The sequence below is a fragment of the Hibiscus syriacus genome, unplaced genomic scaffold (genome assembly GCF_006381635.1).
Source record: "Hibiscus syriacus cultivar Baekdansim isolate YM2019G1 unplaced genomic scaffold, ASM638163v2 tig00110831_pilon, whole genome shotgun sequence".
In the NCBI taxonomy this organism is placed as follows: Eukaryota; Viridiplantae; Streptophyta; class Magnoliopsida; order Malvales; family Malvaceae; genus Hibiscus; species Hibiscus syriacus.
The window spans coordinates 5,644,968-5,662,465 of record NW_024062882.1 but is presented as its reverse complement, the minus strand read 5'-3'; the positions used below and the strand labels follow the sequence as shown (position 1 = coordinate 5,662,465).

The 17,498-nt window shown below is 35.5% G+C and overlaps 1 protein-coding gene across 1 annotated transcript; it reads right to left on the bottom strand.

Annotated features, from left to right (window-relative positions):
* Positions 1-8,954: 8,954 nt before the first annotated feature.
* On the bottom strand, positions 8,955-15,099 carry LOC120142884 (glutamate receptor 2.1-like). Its single transcript, XM_039157359.1, has 8 exons — positions 14,901-15,099; positions 11,568-12,862; positions 11,314-11,478; positions 11,167-11,281; positions 10,677-11,086; positions 10,154-10,568; positions 9,245-9,420; positions 8,955-9,170 (listed from the first exon to the last, which is right to left on the bottom strand). The coding sequence occupies exons 1-8, from the start codon at positions 15,094-15,096 to the stop codon at positions 8,955-8,957; spliced, it is 2,988 nt and encodes a 995-aa protein (XP_039013290.1). The 5' UTR covers positions 15,097-15,099.
* Between the last annotated feature and the right edge of the window lie 2,399 nt (positions 15,100-17,498).

Genomic DNA, 17,498 nt, shown 5'->3' with positions numbered 1-17,498 from the left:
TGGAGTATTCAAGAATGGTTGCTACAACAATACTACTTGGCATGAACTATAACCCTTGGTTTGTCAAACTGTTGTTGTGACGATACCCCTCAGCGTAAACTGCATTTGTTGCTTATCCTACTCAAGTAACTACCCTTTTAGTCAAATGAAACCCTCTCCTTATCTCTAATGCAAATTAGAACTTCACCATCCTGGATCAGTCCTATTGTTCACGTAGATCTTCCCTAACTCTCTCAATATTAAGCATCTATTCCTAGAAGAATGATAATCTCTCGAAAGTTCTTAGAAAGTCTAGGAATGTTTTGTCTAGGCACTAGGCAATCTCTCAAAAGCTCTTACAGTGTCAAGGAAAAATATTAAAATGATAAACAAAACAATATTAAGCATAAAAAACTTCTTCATTAAAAAACATCAAACAACGTTTCATCAAAACCATAACCAACACCAAGTAAAGCAATTCATGGTGCGGCAAATATCATCCAAGAGTTAAACTTTAAGTATAAGCCCTTTTAAGTGAATTAGAAATTAAGAAATTAGGAAGAAACACTCCCAAACAGAGCTCTGTTGTGACATTCTGACCACCACCATGCCTGCTCCAATGGCAAGCCTCTATCGAGGACCTAGCCGTTGCTCCGATGAAGTCCGACTATGGAGGGTATCAAGGTCGATCGAGTAAGGGAACGGTAGAAAATAAGGTGTTACAGCTGCTTACTTCACGCCTAGGGTAAATCCTCTCTATTCTTTTTTTTTTCTTAGGCTGTTATAATGAGGTATTTATAATGGGAATTTTAGGGTTTTGTGTCCATAGAAATTCCCTAAATACCCTCGTTGACTTACCCATATTATGAATAGAAATGCGGTTGTAGGTGGTCAATTTTCTTGAAGGGTATGATTGCACGTGAGGATGAAACTGGGTAAATGACGTCAGTAGTTATGAGCCACGTCAAATCTATAAGATAAATCTTGCTTCAGTAAGATAAATTTGTTCCTCACTGTCGTCATTTTATGTTCCTCTAGCCCTGAGAAATAGTTTTTGTCTCGGCAAATAAATTCTTCCTTAGTTATATCCAACATCAACACAACCAACAAAGAACCTTCCTCCTCAGTAGTATCAGTTATGCCAAATAAATCCTGCCTAGGCAAAACTTATCCACTACATGCACATATGACCTAAATGCAACTAAATGAAACTAAAATATTATGACAACGACTTTTAGACACACAATAACTTAAGTAAAAAGAAAAAAAGCATAGTCTTTTTACTGAGTTATCATAGGCATAACCAAAATTTTGTCCCTATCCTTCTCCAAAAAAATGGTCGAGATAAGCTCCACGTTCCATTGTATTGACTCCTCCAACATAAGATCTGAAACACGTGAAACCGAATCAATAGGATGAGTTAGAACTTTTTGTGGAGATCGCCCTGAGAGCCAGAAGTCGTTCCAGATAAAGATCGCTTCTCCTGACCCCATTTTCCATCGCAAACATTTCTCATGTAAGCCTTTCGAGCTCCAGATACTCCGTCATATGTAAGATGGGTGAGACCCGATTCTTAAATCAAGAAATTCCTTACTCGGGTAATATTTCGCTCTGATGGGGAGACTAACAAGATAATTAGGATTCGTTAACAACCACCAACCTTGCTTTTCCATAAGAGTAATATTAAATTTAGCTAAGTCCCGAAAACCTAAACATCTATCCTCTTTCAACGAGCAAATATATTTCCACATGCACCAGTGAATACCACATTTTTGCTCTGACTTCTGTCACCAAAACTAAGCCATAATAGCCTCTAGCTCTTTGCACAAGCTCTTATGGAGCAAAAACATAGGACATAGCATAAAGTAGGATAGCTTGGAGAACATACTTGATGAAAATCCTTTTTCCCCTGTGAAAGTAAGAGAATACACTAATTATGGATCCATGATTGAAAATTTTCCTTCAGATTAAAAACACCCTCTTTTATTCCTTCCTACAATTACCGGGAGACCCAAGTGCTTTTCAGGATTAGAAGTACTCTCCACCTCAAAAATTCGTCGAACATCACTTTGGTTCTCATTAACCACATTCAAATTGAAAAAGATGCCCAACTTCTCAAAATTAATAAGTTAACCCAAACTCTCTCTATAGACACGCAACAGGTCCTTCAACCTAGCCGCACATCCTACTGTTGCCTCACCAAAAATCAAACTATCGTCAACAAAAAACAAATGAGAAAGTACATGCACATACCTATTAACTCTGATACCCTTCAAAGCTCCCGAAGACTTTGTTTGTCGAATCAAAGAAGAAATCCCCTCACTGTAAATCAAGAACAAGTAGGGACTTAAAGGATCCCCTGAGGAAGACCCCTCTATGGTCTGAAATGATAACCCACTAGTTCATTAATGATAATTGAGTAAGACACAAAACTAACGTAGCACTTGATAATATCTATCCATCAGAAAGAAAAACCCAATCAACCAATGATGTCCCAGAGGAAGTGTCATTCGACCCTATCATAGGCCTTACTCATATCAAGCTTTAAAGCAAAATAACATGTACGACCCTTTCTGTCTTCCGAACAAAAGAATGTAACACTTTATAGGCAGCTATGACATTATCTGAAATCAACCTGCTTGGCAAAAAAGCTCTCTGTGCTTCATCAATGAAAATGTAAGTACCCCGTGAAATCTAAAACTAACATTTTAGGAACAATTTTGAAGAGTGCGTTGCAAAGACTAATTGGCTTAAAATTACTCATCGACCTCGGAGACTCAATTTTTGAAATAAGAACAATATGGGTGTAGTTTACTTCCTCAATATCAAACAACCCTTCAAGAATACCGATACAATAATCGGCCACTTCGTCTCCAATTATGTGCCAAAAACGTTGGTAAAACAACGCTCCAAGTCCATATTCTCTCGAGCCTTTAACTTAACTACTACCATAACTTCCTCTATTGTAAACGAACTTAACAACTGCTCATTCATCTCATGACTCATACGGGCCTCTATCCCATACAAAATTCTATAATATGTCGATGTTGAAGAAGAAGAAAACAAATCAGTAAAATATTACTGAGCAACAGATTCCATGCCCCAGTCTTCTTTATAGCGAGAGCTATCATCAGAGTCCATAAATTTAATATGATTTCGCCTTTTCCTTTGGGATGTAAATCGATGAAAAAACGCAATATTATTCTCCATATTTTATCCAATTAACTCTAGCGCGTTGCTCCCAATACAACTCTGCCCTATCCACCTCCAGGTTTAACTGAAGTTTGGCGTCTAAAATCTCCCCAATAATTTCGTCTGTGGGCTCCAACTCCACCAAATCGGCCAATCTATTTTTCAAATCCTTCGTCCTTAACCGTTTTTTCTTACAGATGTCCTTAAACTAGGAGTTAAGACCCAGACTGACATCCCATAATTTCTGAACCACATAAACAAACAGATCCTCCAGTAACCACGAAGCTTCGAATTTGAAGTGTCACCGCCTATTGATGTTAATTGAATTATTCATCTCCACTAGAAGCGGACAATGATCTAAAAAAGAGTGATGAATATTAGATTATCCATATCGGGGAAACGACTAAATCCAATCAGAATTAACCAACTCTCTATCCAATCTTTCCCGGATATTAGTTTTAACTCTTCGACCACTTTCCCACGTAAACCAGGAACTTTTAAAACCCGCATAAGATAATCCGCAATCCTATATAGCACAACAGAAAGCTTCCATTTGCCTCACATTATGCACCATGCCCCCTTCCCTCTCAAAAGAGTATAAGATCTCATTAAAATCCCCAATTACAAGCCACGAGATATCTGGGGTATCTTTAAGCTAACGCAGAAGCTCCCAAAATTCGTGCCTTCTAATCTGTTAGTTTTCTGTTATTTGATTAGTTAGGCTGTTGATAATTAGTTAGATTGCTGTTATTAATTAGTTAGATTGTTAGTTAGGCTTATAACGGTTGGTGGGTTGTATATAAAGGATTTAGTATTGTAAACTTTATTTTAAGAATAATGAATGAGATGGAGCACGTTTTCTGTAATTACACCTCTTTTAACATGGTATCATGTGTCAGCTAATTTTTTCCTTGACTCTGCTTTGTTTGGTCAAAATTGATTTAGGGATTTCTCTTCTCCTTTTCTCTCCTCCGCAGCCATGGAGAATTCAGCCTTTGATTTCAACCACCCGCTGTTCCTGCATGCCTCCGATGCACCGGGATTCCTACTTGTTTCGCATCAGCTTCTCGGCATCGAGAACTATGGTGTGTGGAGCCGGTCGATGAAGATTGCCCTACTTGCGAAGAATAAATTGGGCTTTGTCACCGGTGATTGCCGACGAGAAGATTTCGATGAGTCTTTACATCCCAAATGGGAGAGGTGTAACATTCTCGTCCTGTCTTGGATTCTTAATAAAGTCAGCAAAGAGCTCTCCGCTGGGATTGTTTTCGCATCGAGTGCCGCCTCGGTTTGGCAGGATTTGAGGGAGAGGTTTGCCAAAGTTGATGGTTCCAGATCCTTCTTTCTTCACCGAGAAATCGCGCTTCTGAATCAAGGTGATTCCTCCATCTCAATCTATTTCACTCGATTGAAATCACTTTGGGATGAGTATGAAGCCTTGGCTCCCATTTCCCCTTGTGGTTGTGCTCTTTCACAACGCACGATCGCTCACTATGCACATAAGAAATTATTTCAATTTCTCATAGGTCTCAACGAGACATACACTGCTGTGCGGAGCCAAATTCTACTCATGCAGCCATTGTTGACTGTGAACATGGCGTATTTGATGCTGGTTCAGGAGGAATCACAGAGGATTCACTCTTCTTCCCTTTCTCCAATTTCTGAGGTCTCGGCTTTGTACTCCACCTCCGTTGGGAATGCTGATAAAAAAAGATTTTCTGGTGTGTGTGACTATTGCAAAGTTCGCGAGCATAAACGTGAGAATTGCTACCGGTTGATTGGATTTCCTGCCAATTTTAAGTTCTCAAAGAAGAAAGGTGGCCAGGTTGCTTTGCCCTCTACTCGGTCTCCTCTTGGTTCTCACAACCAGACAAATTTGAGCCATAGCCAGATATTGTCTCCAGTGTTCCTATGTTTACAAAGGCTCAATATGATCAAATACTTCATCTCTTGAACAAGGCACCTTCTGTGGATACAATGCTAGCTGCAGCAGCAAATATTGCAGGTATTAACTCTGCCACCACTAGTCTTTCTTTCAATTGGATATTAGACTCAGGGGCCACTGACCATATGTTATCAGATTTTCAAAAACTAGTATCTCCAGTTCCTTGCACATCAACCTCTATATTTGTATACTTACCTAATGATCAAATAGCCCCCATAACATATACAGGTTCTTTTTCTCTTGACCAGAACAATTCCCTTAAAAATGTCCTGTTTATTCCAGATTTTGCACATAACGTTTTGTCTGTTTCTAAGCTGATCAAAGAGCTTAATTGTAATGTTTCATTTTACCCTGACTTCTGCATTTTACAGGATCTATCCACTGGAAAGATGAAGGGGATTGGTAGGGAGTCTCGTGGGCTGTATTTTTTTTGATTCTTCAACTTTTGATTCTGGTATTTTTTCTGTTAATCACTGTAATTCCTTGGGCTCTTCAAATTGTATGAATCTTTCAACTATCAATAATACAAAACTTTGGCATGCTCGTTTAGGACACTCATCTTTCTCTAGTTTACATAAAATTTCATATTTACAATCTCATAAATTTTATGCTGACTGTGTCCTTAAATGCTCAATTTGTCCTCTTGCTAAACAATCTAGGTTACCTTTTCCACACAGTACTTCTAGAGCTTCTGCACCTTTTGATTTGGTACATATTGATCTATGGGGACCCTATAGGATTTCCACTCATAGTGGTTATAGATCTTTTTTCACCATTGTTGATGACCACACAAGGATGTCTTGGATTTTTTTGTTGAGGCTTAAGAGTGATGCAATCATTTCTTTAAAATAATTCTTTGCCTATGTAAAAAATCATTTTTCAGTCACAATCAAGTACATTAGAAGTGACAATGGTTCTGAGTTTTTTGCTAATGAGTGTTTTCCTTTTTTTTTCTTCATTGGGTATTGTTCATCAAAGTTCATGTGTTCATACTCCTCATCAAAATGGCATTGCTGAAAGAAAACAAAAGCATTTGTTAGAGGTAGCTAGAGCCCTCAAATTTCATTCCTAAGTTCCTGTTAAGTTTTGGGGGAAATGTGTCACCACAGCCTGTTATATCATTAACAGGCTGCCTTCTTCTTCTTTAGCTGGAAAAAGCCCTTTTGAAGTTCTTCATGGTAAACCTCCCAATTTGTCTCATATGAGAGTTTTGGTTGTTTATGTTATGCCACCCAACCAAATTACAAGTATAAGTTTTCCCCAAAAGCAATACCTTCTGTCTTCATGGGTTATTCAGCCACTCAAAAAGGCTACTTACTGTTCAATCTTGACAAAAAAACCTTTTTTGTTAATAGAGATGTTAAGTTCCATGAGGACATTTTTCCTTTCCAATTTCCCATTTCTTCTTCTTCTCTATTTTTTCATATTCAAGAAATTTTTGACTCTGATTTTCTGATTATGCCTTCTCACACCCAATCTTTTATACCTTCTGGTTCTTCACCTCATTCTGCATCACCTCAAGCTTCAACATATGATTCCATTTTACCTCAACCTTCACCTCAACCCATTCTTTCTGATGGCTCTTCATCAAGTAGCATTCTTATTCCCCCTAGGCAGTCTACTAAGGTCAAAAAACAGCCTTCTTGGTTACATGATTATGTGCAGTCCTACCAATCTTCCTCTCTTCCAGGTACTTATCCAATCTCTAACTTTCTTTCTTATTATCGTCTTCCTGCTAAAACTCAACTTTACCTTTCTTCTATATCTCATTTGGTTGAGCCAAAGACCTATACTGAAGCTGTTAAAAACCCTGAATGGATTAAAGCCATGAATGAGGAGATTTTAGCTTTGAAATCTAATAATACCTGGTCATTGGTTCCCCTGCCTTCTAATAAAACTCCCATTGGAAGTAAATGGGTGTATCGCATCAAATATAATTTGAATGGAGAAGTGGAGAGGTTTAAAGCTCGTCTTGTTGTTAAAGGATACACTCAAAGAGAAAGGGGTTGATTATGTTGAGACCTTCTCACCTGTGGCAAAAATGGTCACTGTTAGAACAGTCTTGGCCCTTGTTTCTATTCATCAATGGCCTCTCTTTCAGATGGACGTCTACAATGCTTTCCTTCAGGGTGATTTAGTTGAGGAGGTATACATGTCCTTACCTGAAGTATTTTGCAGTCAGGGGGAGACCAGGGTGTGCAGACTGCAAAAATCCTTGTATGGATTAAAGCAGGCTTCAAGGCAGTGGAACATGAAACTCATAGAGGCTCTTCTGTTGGCAGGTTATTCTCAAAGCAAGTTTGACTACTCATTGTTTACTAAGTCACAAGGAAGCAAAGTAGTCATAATGCTCATATATGTGTATGATCTTTTGATAACTGGAAATGGCAATGGGTTGATTGAAGAACTCAAAGGAATTTTGAATAAAAATTTCAAAATGAAAGATCTTGGTGAATTAAGGTATTTCCTTGGCTTAGAAATATTAAGATCAGCAAAGGGAATAATTATAAGTCAAAGGAAGTATGCATTGGAGTTAATTGAAGAAACTGGATTGGGGGGTGCAAGGCCTGCCGCAACTCCTTTGGAATAAAATAAGAGGTTGACTTCTGAAGACGAGCTGTTAAAGGACAAGACAAGTTATCAAAGATTGATTGGGAAATTGATTTACCTTGCCAACACAAGGACTGATATTGCTTATTCAGTACAATTATTGAGTCAATTCATGCAACAACCAAGGAAATTATATTTGGATGCAGCTTTGAGGGTGGTCAGGTATATCAAAAGCAGTCCAGGTCAAGGAGTGTTGCTTAGTGCAGGAAGTCAATGCCAACTTCAAGCCTTTTGTGATTCAGATTGGGCAACTTGCCCAATGACGAGGAGGTCAGTAACTGGTTTTGTGTGAAAATGGGAGACTCTTTGCTATCTTGGAAGTCCAAGAAACAAAACACAATTGCAAGGTCATCTGCAGAGGCAGAGTATCGCAGTATGGCAATGACTGCTGCAGAAATAGTGTGGTTAACAGGCTTACTGAATGAGCTTGGGTTTAACAACACAGGACCAGTAAAGTTGATGTGTGATAACAAGGAAGCTCTTCAAATAGCAGCAAATCCAGTTTTCCACGAAAGAACAAAGCACATTGAAATTGACTGCCATTTTGTTCGAGAAAAAAATTCAAGAAGGAATAATTAAAACAGAGTATGTGAAGACAACAGACCAGCAAACATACATTCTAACAAAAGCTTTGGGAGTTCAACAGCATGAATATTTGAGTTCCAAGTTGGGGTTAATCAACATCTTTAACCACCAACTTGAGGGGGAGTGTTAGTTTTCTGTTATTTGATTAGTTATGCTGTTGATAATTAGTTAGTTGCTGTTATTAATTAGTTAGATTGTTAGTTAGGCTTGTAACGGTTGGTGGGCTGTATATAAAGGATTTAGTCTTGTAAACTTTATTTTAAGAATAATGAATGAGATGGAGCACGTTTTCTGTAATTACACCTCTTTTAACATAATCTCCTCCGGGGCACCATAAAACCCGGTGCATCTCCATGTTGAACCATCCTCATTATCACGAATAAAAACATCAGTATGAGAACAAGAAAAGGAACGTAAAGTAATCGGCCAATAATTCTTCCACATCATATACAAACCTCCTCGAGTCCCATAAGCATCAACCTATATACCATTCGAAATTTCACAAAACCTTCGAACCTTCTTCATTCTTGATTTTTGTAGCTTTGTTTCCATAAAAAAAACTATAGTGGGATTATTGCCTCTCAGCAGGTGCCGGATACAACGAACTGTCCGGGCTAATCCCCAGACATTCCAACTTATAGCTTCATTGTGTTCGATTGGCCTGATCAATCAGGCCTGCCGATATGTTATCATTTGGAATCACCAAACTGTTCTCTTTTTGCATATTCAAACTTGCTTGAAGACTCCTCAGCCTCTTCGCATTCTTTGGTTCATTTATGGGATTTTCTTCCTCCACAATAACCATTTCCACATCAGCAGCACTCACCCCATTTAGACGTTCATGAACACCCGATTTCACCTTCAGATTGTGTGATAGACCAACCAGGGATAATTTTCATCCCTCAATTCCAGCAGTAGACCCAACTTCCCCACACTTCTGGAATCTCTCGCACTCGAATTGAAGATCCCCTCACTCCCTTCCTCCTTAAGCCAAGGACTAGAAACAAGGGAACGACGTCTTGTTGGTGCCCAAAGTAAAGCATCCCACTGCAAAACCAATTCCTGTTTTGGCTTGAGAACCCGCAACTGACAGAAGCCCTCCCTGTGACCTAGTTTACCATAGAGGAAACAAAACATTTTCAGTTTTTCATATTGAAATGTTGCGTAAGTAAAACCATTCGTTACCTATGGAGATCAAGATTATTCAGAGCCTCCTCCAAATCACCCATGGAGAAAATAAAATCAGCGAATTAAAAAACAGAAAAGAAGCAAAAAGCGAACAGTAACAAACTGATTGAAATGTATGCTTAAACTTATATTTCTCTTCTTATACTTCCTAGTATGTTTTCGTTTACAAATTGCAAGTAAATGTGTACCACTAAACTTTGTAAAGCTTAACGTTTGAATGTTTTCATTCACAAATTAATTTTATGAACTTGTTTGAGGAGCATCGTCGGAACAAAATTTTCAACCTCACTTCATTAGAGTACAATGCTATTTACTGTGCCGTCATGAAGTTCAAGTTTTTGTACAAATATTTTACAAATTGTTATGAATGTCTTACTTTAATATATCGAAATTATGACTTGAAGTTATACCAAAAAGATTTTAAATTTGGTGATTGTTTGGAAAACTCAATATAACATCATAAATTCATCTTATAATAGATCAAATTTAGAACGATACATTCTCTCTTCCCTTCAAAGAAACCTAAAAATATATGAACTGGACAAAATTATCTAAATTACTATACATTACAATCCATTATTTGTGTTAATCAATTAGTTCTTGTTCTATCAATTAGCAAATACTAATTATATGTACGTCACAAATTAGAGCTACTCGGAGGAATATTGTCACCAACAACAGCATCGGCACCTTCATGCCCGTCATTAGCCAAAGCTACGACACTTTGTGGAGGAGATTGGCCATCAAAATACTTTACCAATTCACTAATTCTAGACCAAACCGAACTGTCATGCACGGTGTGGGCTGCGTTCCAATGAGATTGCAGAAATTCAGTGAAGTAAATGATGAGTGAACACACTGAAGCAACCGCCGTAATGATGAAGAGACCCCCGAAGCTGTACAAGCCGAGACTATCGGACGAAATCGTAGTTCGTTCGCTGCCGATTTGACAAGGTTTTAGTTGTGAAAAGTATTTTTGTTCCAAAGCATCCATTTTTAATTTGTTTTCAGTCACACTCAAGATTGCCCTGGATATGTAGGCCACTAGAGGAGATCCTTGTGGGAAGGCCTAGGCAAAGAAAAACCAAGTTTTTCATTTGTTAAATGAAAATCAAGTATGATTAACAATTGTAACTTTCTAATCACATATTCAAGAGTAGGGTCGGAAGTGACTAACGAAACCAAGTCCGTCGGTTTTGTAGGTCGGTCCGGCTGTCATATATTTGTTGCAGTACTTGGCAAGAAAAAGCTCGACACAGTGCTGTGCTCCGAAAATCGCACCGACACCACCATTTTGGCTTCCCTTTGATAATGCTTCGTCAAACTCCTCTGCAGTACCATAGTTCTTCAACTTAGACTCATCTAAGTCCAATTGCTTTACCAAAAGGTCTTTCACAAAGGAACCGGTCTCGTATCCTACAAAATCGCCGTTCTTTTTTAGCTCATTGACGTCTACTACTGCCGGTTGCAGTCGTTGCACGGTTAGCATCGAGGCCAGACTTGCAGTGTAACTTTGGGTGAGGATGAGTACCACGAATATCCATATAATCAGCACGACTCTTGACAGATTGCTTATGATCTTCTCCCCTGAAACCAGACAAATGACGTTGCTTGACAAAGAAGAAACTTCAATTTATTCACAATTAGATGGAAGAGACATCACTTACTATGAGCAAACACTAGAGTTGAAAAGGAGAACCAAAAACCGTTCCGACTTGTTGCCGTGCCGAACCCCCAAACTCGTTGTTGATTCGGTGTTCCAAAACCCACACTACTAAGCCTGTGCAGATGAATGCTACCCCTGTTGTTAACCAAAGATCCCAACTCAGAGGCTTTAAGAATATCCACATATTCTTTCTCCCATCATCTTTTCTTTTCACAACCATGGACACATGTGATTGCAAGTAAGGCAATGTAAAATCTACGTATCGAGATCGATTTGCCAGAATTGTTATATCTCCCACTGCAGCATCAAATTTCTACACCACCACAAAGAGTAGGCTATCAGTTAGTGTCGAAATAAATGGAAAAATAGGTCGAGATTCGGGTTAAATATTAGGCCAGGCACCTGAAGTTTGACGTCGTAAAGAAGCTCGTTGTATGTTCCTGAACTTGTGTCGTTACCAATGGGAAAAGGTAAAATCGCTAATGCCTCCTTGAACACATCATAAGAGAACCCCATTACGATGAACTCATCAGTGTAAGGGTCGCGATTCACTTTCAAATATGCATCAAAGCCAGGTTTCACAGGGACCTCAATCCTTAATTTCTTACCAACAACCAGTATCGTCCAACCTCTGGGCTTAGCTTTCGTGTTTCCCGGCCAGATAGGTGGTTTAAGTTCATGATATGAGGTCGAATATGTTGCCTTCACAGGTTTGCCTAGTTCTGCTGTCAATCCATTCTCAACGGTCCAATACCCTATAACTTTTTCCATTTTATCTACCACGTTGATGATTTCAAAAGCTGAAGACTGCAACTGTCCCCTAACCAAACTGAAATCTCCACTGAGACCTTTAAATTTCTTTTTCACTATCTCATTTCGGATCGACCGACCTACTGCAGAAACTCTTATTTCAGGAATCTGACTTGCATTTCTCCGGTTACTTCGTCTCGTAACACCAGAACTCTTATGTGGAACCATTTCGACAGACTTAGCTAGTGCCCAAACGGTATCATATGCCCAATACCCATAAATGTTTAGTTTGGTCGAACTAGAGTGAATCCCACGTTTCCATTTCTTTTTAAACTTCTCCAGGCGTTTAGACTGTGGTATGTATGGCCTTATTCCCAACACACCTTGCATCGAACCGATGATTTCGGCTCCCATCGGATCCAACAAATTCGATAGTCCATCTGTAATGATCCAAACATATCCTTCACTAATCATGGTTGCTTCTTTTGCAAGGAAAAAGAGTTTGGACCCTAACGAAGATGTCATATGTACCACAATAACTCTCGTCTGCATCGCCATTACGTTGTTGAGCATCTTTAAGATGGTCAAGTTACTGTAGTTTGTGGAGACGGAAAACCTCGAACTCACACGTATGTCGAACCGTTGAAACTCGTCTGACAGGTAGGGGATTAAACCGCTTCCGTATTCGGTGTTTTCGTAGAGGAGGACTACTTCGTGCCATTCATACGCATGAATGATGGCGGCGATGGCTTTCGCTTGCGAGCTATCGTCTAAGGCTGTTCGAACGAAGAAAGGGTTCTGGGTTGTGGAGAGTGAGGGACTCGTTGCTGAAGATGAAATGATGGGAACTTGAGCCTTTTGGCCGATATCCATTACAACTCTAGCTTGCATTGACGTTTGGGGACCGATTATGGCATTAACTTCCTCCTTATTAATCAACTCTAGTGCTGCAATTTGGATATGGTATAGATGATCAATAGGAGAAATTAATTATACTACAATTATTTACCTTTTATAAATAATTAAATGATTGTCTAATTATTTTTAAAATAAAATAATATTGTTAATATAAATATGAGAATAAATTTATTATAATTGTTTACTCTAAAATATTGCTTTTAAATTATTTGTAAGTCAACGTTTAGATACAATACTTCAAAGTTATAAAATTCTTTTTAATATGTCATCAGTCAAAATTAACCTATTAACTGATTAATTTAGGCAGAGTATTATATATGTCTAAGGGTGACGTTTTCAACTAAACTTGTTCATTAATAACGCCAGATAGAGCCATCTTAGACATTTTCGAAATCATAAGTGAAAACTCAAAAATAAAATATTATAGAACGAAAGCATATTCTATTACATTGAATAATTAATTTTATATTTTATTAATAAATTATAAAAATATAATTAAACTTTGTCAAACTTATTATTTTCATTGTTTAGTTCAAAAATACTTTAAATACAACTTAAGTAATAAAATGTAATCAATATTATCAAAACACATCATTTTCTTTATTTTGTGAAGATATAAGAAGATATAACCGATATTCTATTGATCTAAGAAACTAAAAATATCAAATTATAATAAACGAACTAAAGGGTGAAGGTATATGCCAAGAGTTGTCTACCACGTCGTTATTATTCATGTTTCTAATCAATAAAATTTATCTTTTTTATTTTCTTTTCATATAATTTTTTAAACATAAAACTTCATTTTTTTTCTATGTGAATATAGAAGTGGATAATTCTTTTTGAACAATTTCTATATATAGGCCTGTAAACGAACTGAACGTTCAGCGAACTGTTCGTGAACTATTCAGCGGAAAGTTTATTTATATTCATTTATTCATTAAAAGAACGAACATAAACAATATTTTATGTTCATTTAATTAAACGAACGAACATGAACAAATGGCTCGTTTGTTTGTTTACATTCGTGAACGTTCGATTATTTATTCGTTTATGTTCATTCATTTATGTTCGTTCGTTTATGTTTGTTCGTTTATATTCAACTCAATCTCTTGACTTGTTTCAAATATTAAGACCGAATAAATTTTAACCTTAAACAATTAATATTTTAAAATCCAATTAATTTTAAACCCAAATAAAAATACTCAACTCAATTAAAGAAAATAAAAATCCTAAAATTATTTGGAAAGAAAAAAAAACTCTTCTCAAATAGAAACTCAATTAATTTTATGTTTGTTCCTTTATGTTTGTTTACGTTTATTTATGTTCGTTTGTTTGTATTCATTTACGTTCATTTATCATTCTAACGAACTAGCATTAACGAACACGAAATTTATCCGAATGAATACGAACAATAAATTATGTTTGTTTAATTGTTCATGTTCGTTCGTTTGTTCGGTTAAAGTTAAACGGACGAATATGAATATACTATTGTTCGTATTCGTTCGGTTCATTATAGGCCTGTCTATCTAGTGGAAGAGGGAGAGGAATTTACTCATAATAAATATTGAATCCATAATTTAAAAGAGAGGAGAAGTATCAAGAGAGAGATCTTATTTATTTGCTCTAGATATTGTTGACTATGAAAATGGATAATTGAACGTTAATTATGAATAAATTAGGGGTGATTCTACGGGGCAACAATCTATTATAAGGTTAAGTAAAGACACAATCTAAAATGTTATAAATAAATATAACATTTTAGGTTACGCGTAACATAAAAGATTAATTTTTTCTTAATTTTTTTCGGATACGAATATTCTTTGTAACATTTTAGGTTCCCCGAAAATGTTACATTTTTCATAATATTTTAGATTGAATTGAAAATGTTAAAAAGTTAACATTTTAGGTAGTTCATTTCTTTAGTCTTATATTAGACTGCTGTACCGAAGAACTCCCCATAAATTAGTGATATGATAAAAATATAAAATAAATCATTTTTATCGACGAATACTATGAATAACACTATGAACATGGTTCATGAAATAGTTTCCAAAATAAAAGAAAAACCTGTAAAAGCAGCAGCAAGAACATCATCGGAGCTCCTAACGTGCAGAGACAATCTGGTCCTGAAATTAGGATGAGCAGCATAGAAGTCTGAGATGGCCATGGGAATGCATGCGTTCGCCACTGATCCAACCAGTGAATTTAGATCAAGAATTACACCCACATCCACCTTCTTCTTCGTTTCTCCAAATTCATCCATCCTCCCCCCACCACTCAAACAAAGAACAAACAAACACAACACAAAATATTTTTGACATGGGCCCTTCCTCCTCCACTTTGGGACAGCTTTATTCTTCTTCACTTGTTCATGGACTTCATGAATATGCCTATGTATAAATACACAAAGGGGCTTTGTCGACTATAAGAATATAAAATTAAAAAATATAACAGGAAATTTCGCATAAACTATTATACTTAAGAAGTCGAAATCTTGTTTGTTTGTATTCTTTTTCTCGCTTTTGTTTGTTTGATTGTTAAAAGTTAAAATAACATAGAAAAGGTCGTCTCTTTGCAGCGGTCAAGAAGGGTGCTGGGATACTTCGCAGAAGAAACATCATATATATATATTGGCTTACATGTCGATTACTTTGCTTCCCAGTTTGCCTTATGACATCGAATTCATCAGAGAGAACAAGTAAAAATGTTAAGAGTTTGTGCGAAGACTTTTTGGTCGGTTATATTGTTAAATCTCGAAAGAAACATTGGATTTATATTTTAGGGTTAACTACACAGATGATCACTTATCTTTGTATTTTGTCCACTTTTAGTCACTGATTTCAAAAAAATAAGATATAATCACTTTCGTTTTTATTTAATTAAGATATGGTCATCCCGAGTTAACTGCCGTTAACAACAGTTAAATATTTTGATATAATCACACATTTGGTCCCTGCTATTTATATATTTTATCAATTTAGTCATACTTTTAATAAATGAAAAATAAATTATATATTTTTAAATGAAAATAAAAATACAATATTTTTAAATTAAGTTAATAATAAAATATATTTAATAAGTTAATATAAAAGTATTTTTAAATTAATATATATGTATAATTATGTTATATATAATATAAGTCAAGGGTACCCGGTTCATAATTTTTTTTATTTTTTCTTTAAATTATATTATTTTAAAAATTATATAGGAAAATTCTAAAATTCTAAAATTTAAAAGTCTGTAATATATATAATCCACACATAAATTTTAAAAATTCAAAATACATATTGAAAATAAAATTTATTAAAAATTAAAATAAAGGAATACAATTAAATTTCAAATGTTTTGAAGTTAAAATAAATATTTTAAAAAATAATTTAGAATGTTAATGTGAAATAATCCACACATAAATTTTAAAAATTCAAATTATATATTGAAAATAAATTTTATTAAAAATTAAAATAAAGTAATACAATTAATTTTTAAATGTTTTGAAGTTAAAATAAATATTTTAAAAAATAATTTAGAACATTAATGTGAAATAATTTAAGAAATTAAGAATTTAGAAGGTTTTGGTGTCAAAATTTAAGAAATTGGGATTTTAGAATGTTACAGTGAAATCATTTGAGAATTATGAATACAAAATTTAATATAAAATAAAATTGGAAAATAATATATATATATATATATATAATAAATCGGGTACGAGTAAGTAGGTACCCGATTAACCAACATTTTGTCTCTAGACTGACCTAGAATCCGAAAAAAAATAGTGAGTCGGGTACCTGACCCGAAAAGTCAGATATTTTTATTATAAATACCGGTATTTTTTAACTGGGTCGACGAGTCTGGTCAATCGGGTCGAGTATATTTGAATACCCCTACATGACATGACATGTGGTATCATTCGATTGGAGGATTAAATTTATTTTATTTTATTAAAAGTATAACTAAATTGAAAGAATATGTAAATAATAGGGACTAAATGTATGATTATATAAAAATATTTAACTGTTGTTAACGATAGTTAACTTAGGGTGACCACATCTTAATTAAATAAAAACAAAAATAATCATATCTTATGTTTTTTGAAATCAGTGACCAAAAGTGGACAAAACACAAACATAAGTGAATATCCATATAGTTAACCCCAAATTTTATTCATGTGACAGATCTTCAAGTTTGAAATTAAATTATAAATTTTGAAAAATTATTATATTATAATTTTAGAAATAATTTTTCAAAATCTCTTATCATTAGAGTCTTCGAGTAGGAACCACTGGCTTGTGTATTTATAGTGTTCATTCTTTCCTCTTTTATTAAGTGATAGAGAACAAGGGGTAATCTCGCGCGCTATCGTCGTTCTGTCCTCGTGGATGAGGCTTATGGAATATGTATCTTCGACATGTCCACGCAGATACTATCATTTTAAAGAAAAATTGTAAGGATTTTTCTTGAGTATAAAAGTTTGTGAAAGAATTTTTATTCTGATATTTATAGGATGCGTTATGTCCTGGTTCGATTTAAATTTCAGAGGGTTACAACTGAGATTAATTAACTGTCTTTTGATTTCTGAAATTTAAAACCTGAATAGTCAGTTTCCGAAATTTTGTCTGTGAAATGTTTGATTTATTTGGACAAGTTTTCATCTTTGTTCAGAGTGTT

Excerpts from the sequence above, each read along its gene's own strand:
- LOC120142884 (XM_039157359.1), bottom strand. The coding sequence starts at position 15,096 with ATGGATGAATTTGGAGAAACGAAGAAGAAGGTGGATGTGGGTGTAATT. Across the intron at positions 11,282-11,313 it reads AGCCTCTGAGTTGGGATCTT|AGGCTTAGTAGTGTGGGTTT; the intron begins TGGTTAACAACA and ends ATTCATCTGCAC. Across the intron at positions 10,569-10,676 it reads AAACCGACGGACTTGGTTTC|GCCTTCCCACAAGGATCTCC; the intron begins GTTAGTCACTTC and ends TTCTTTGCCTAG.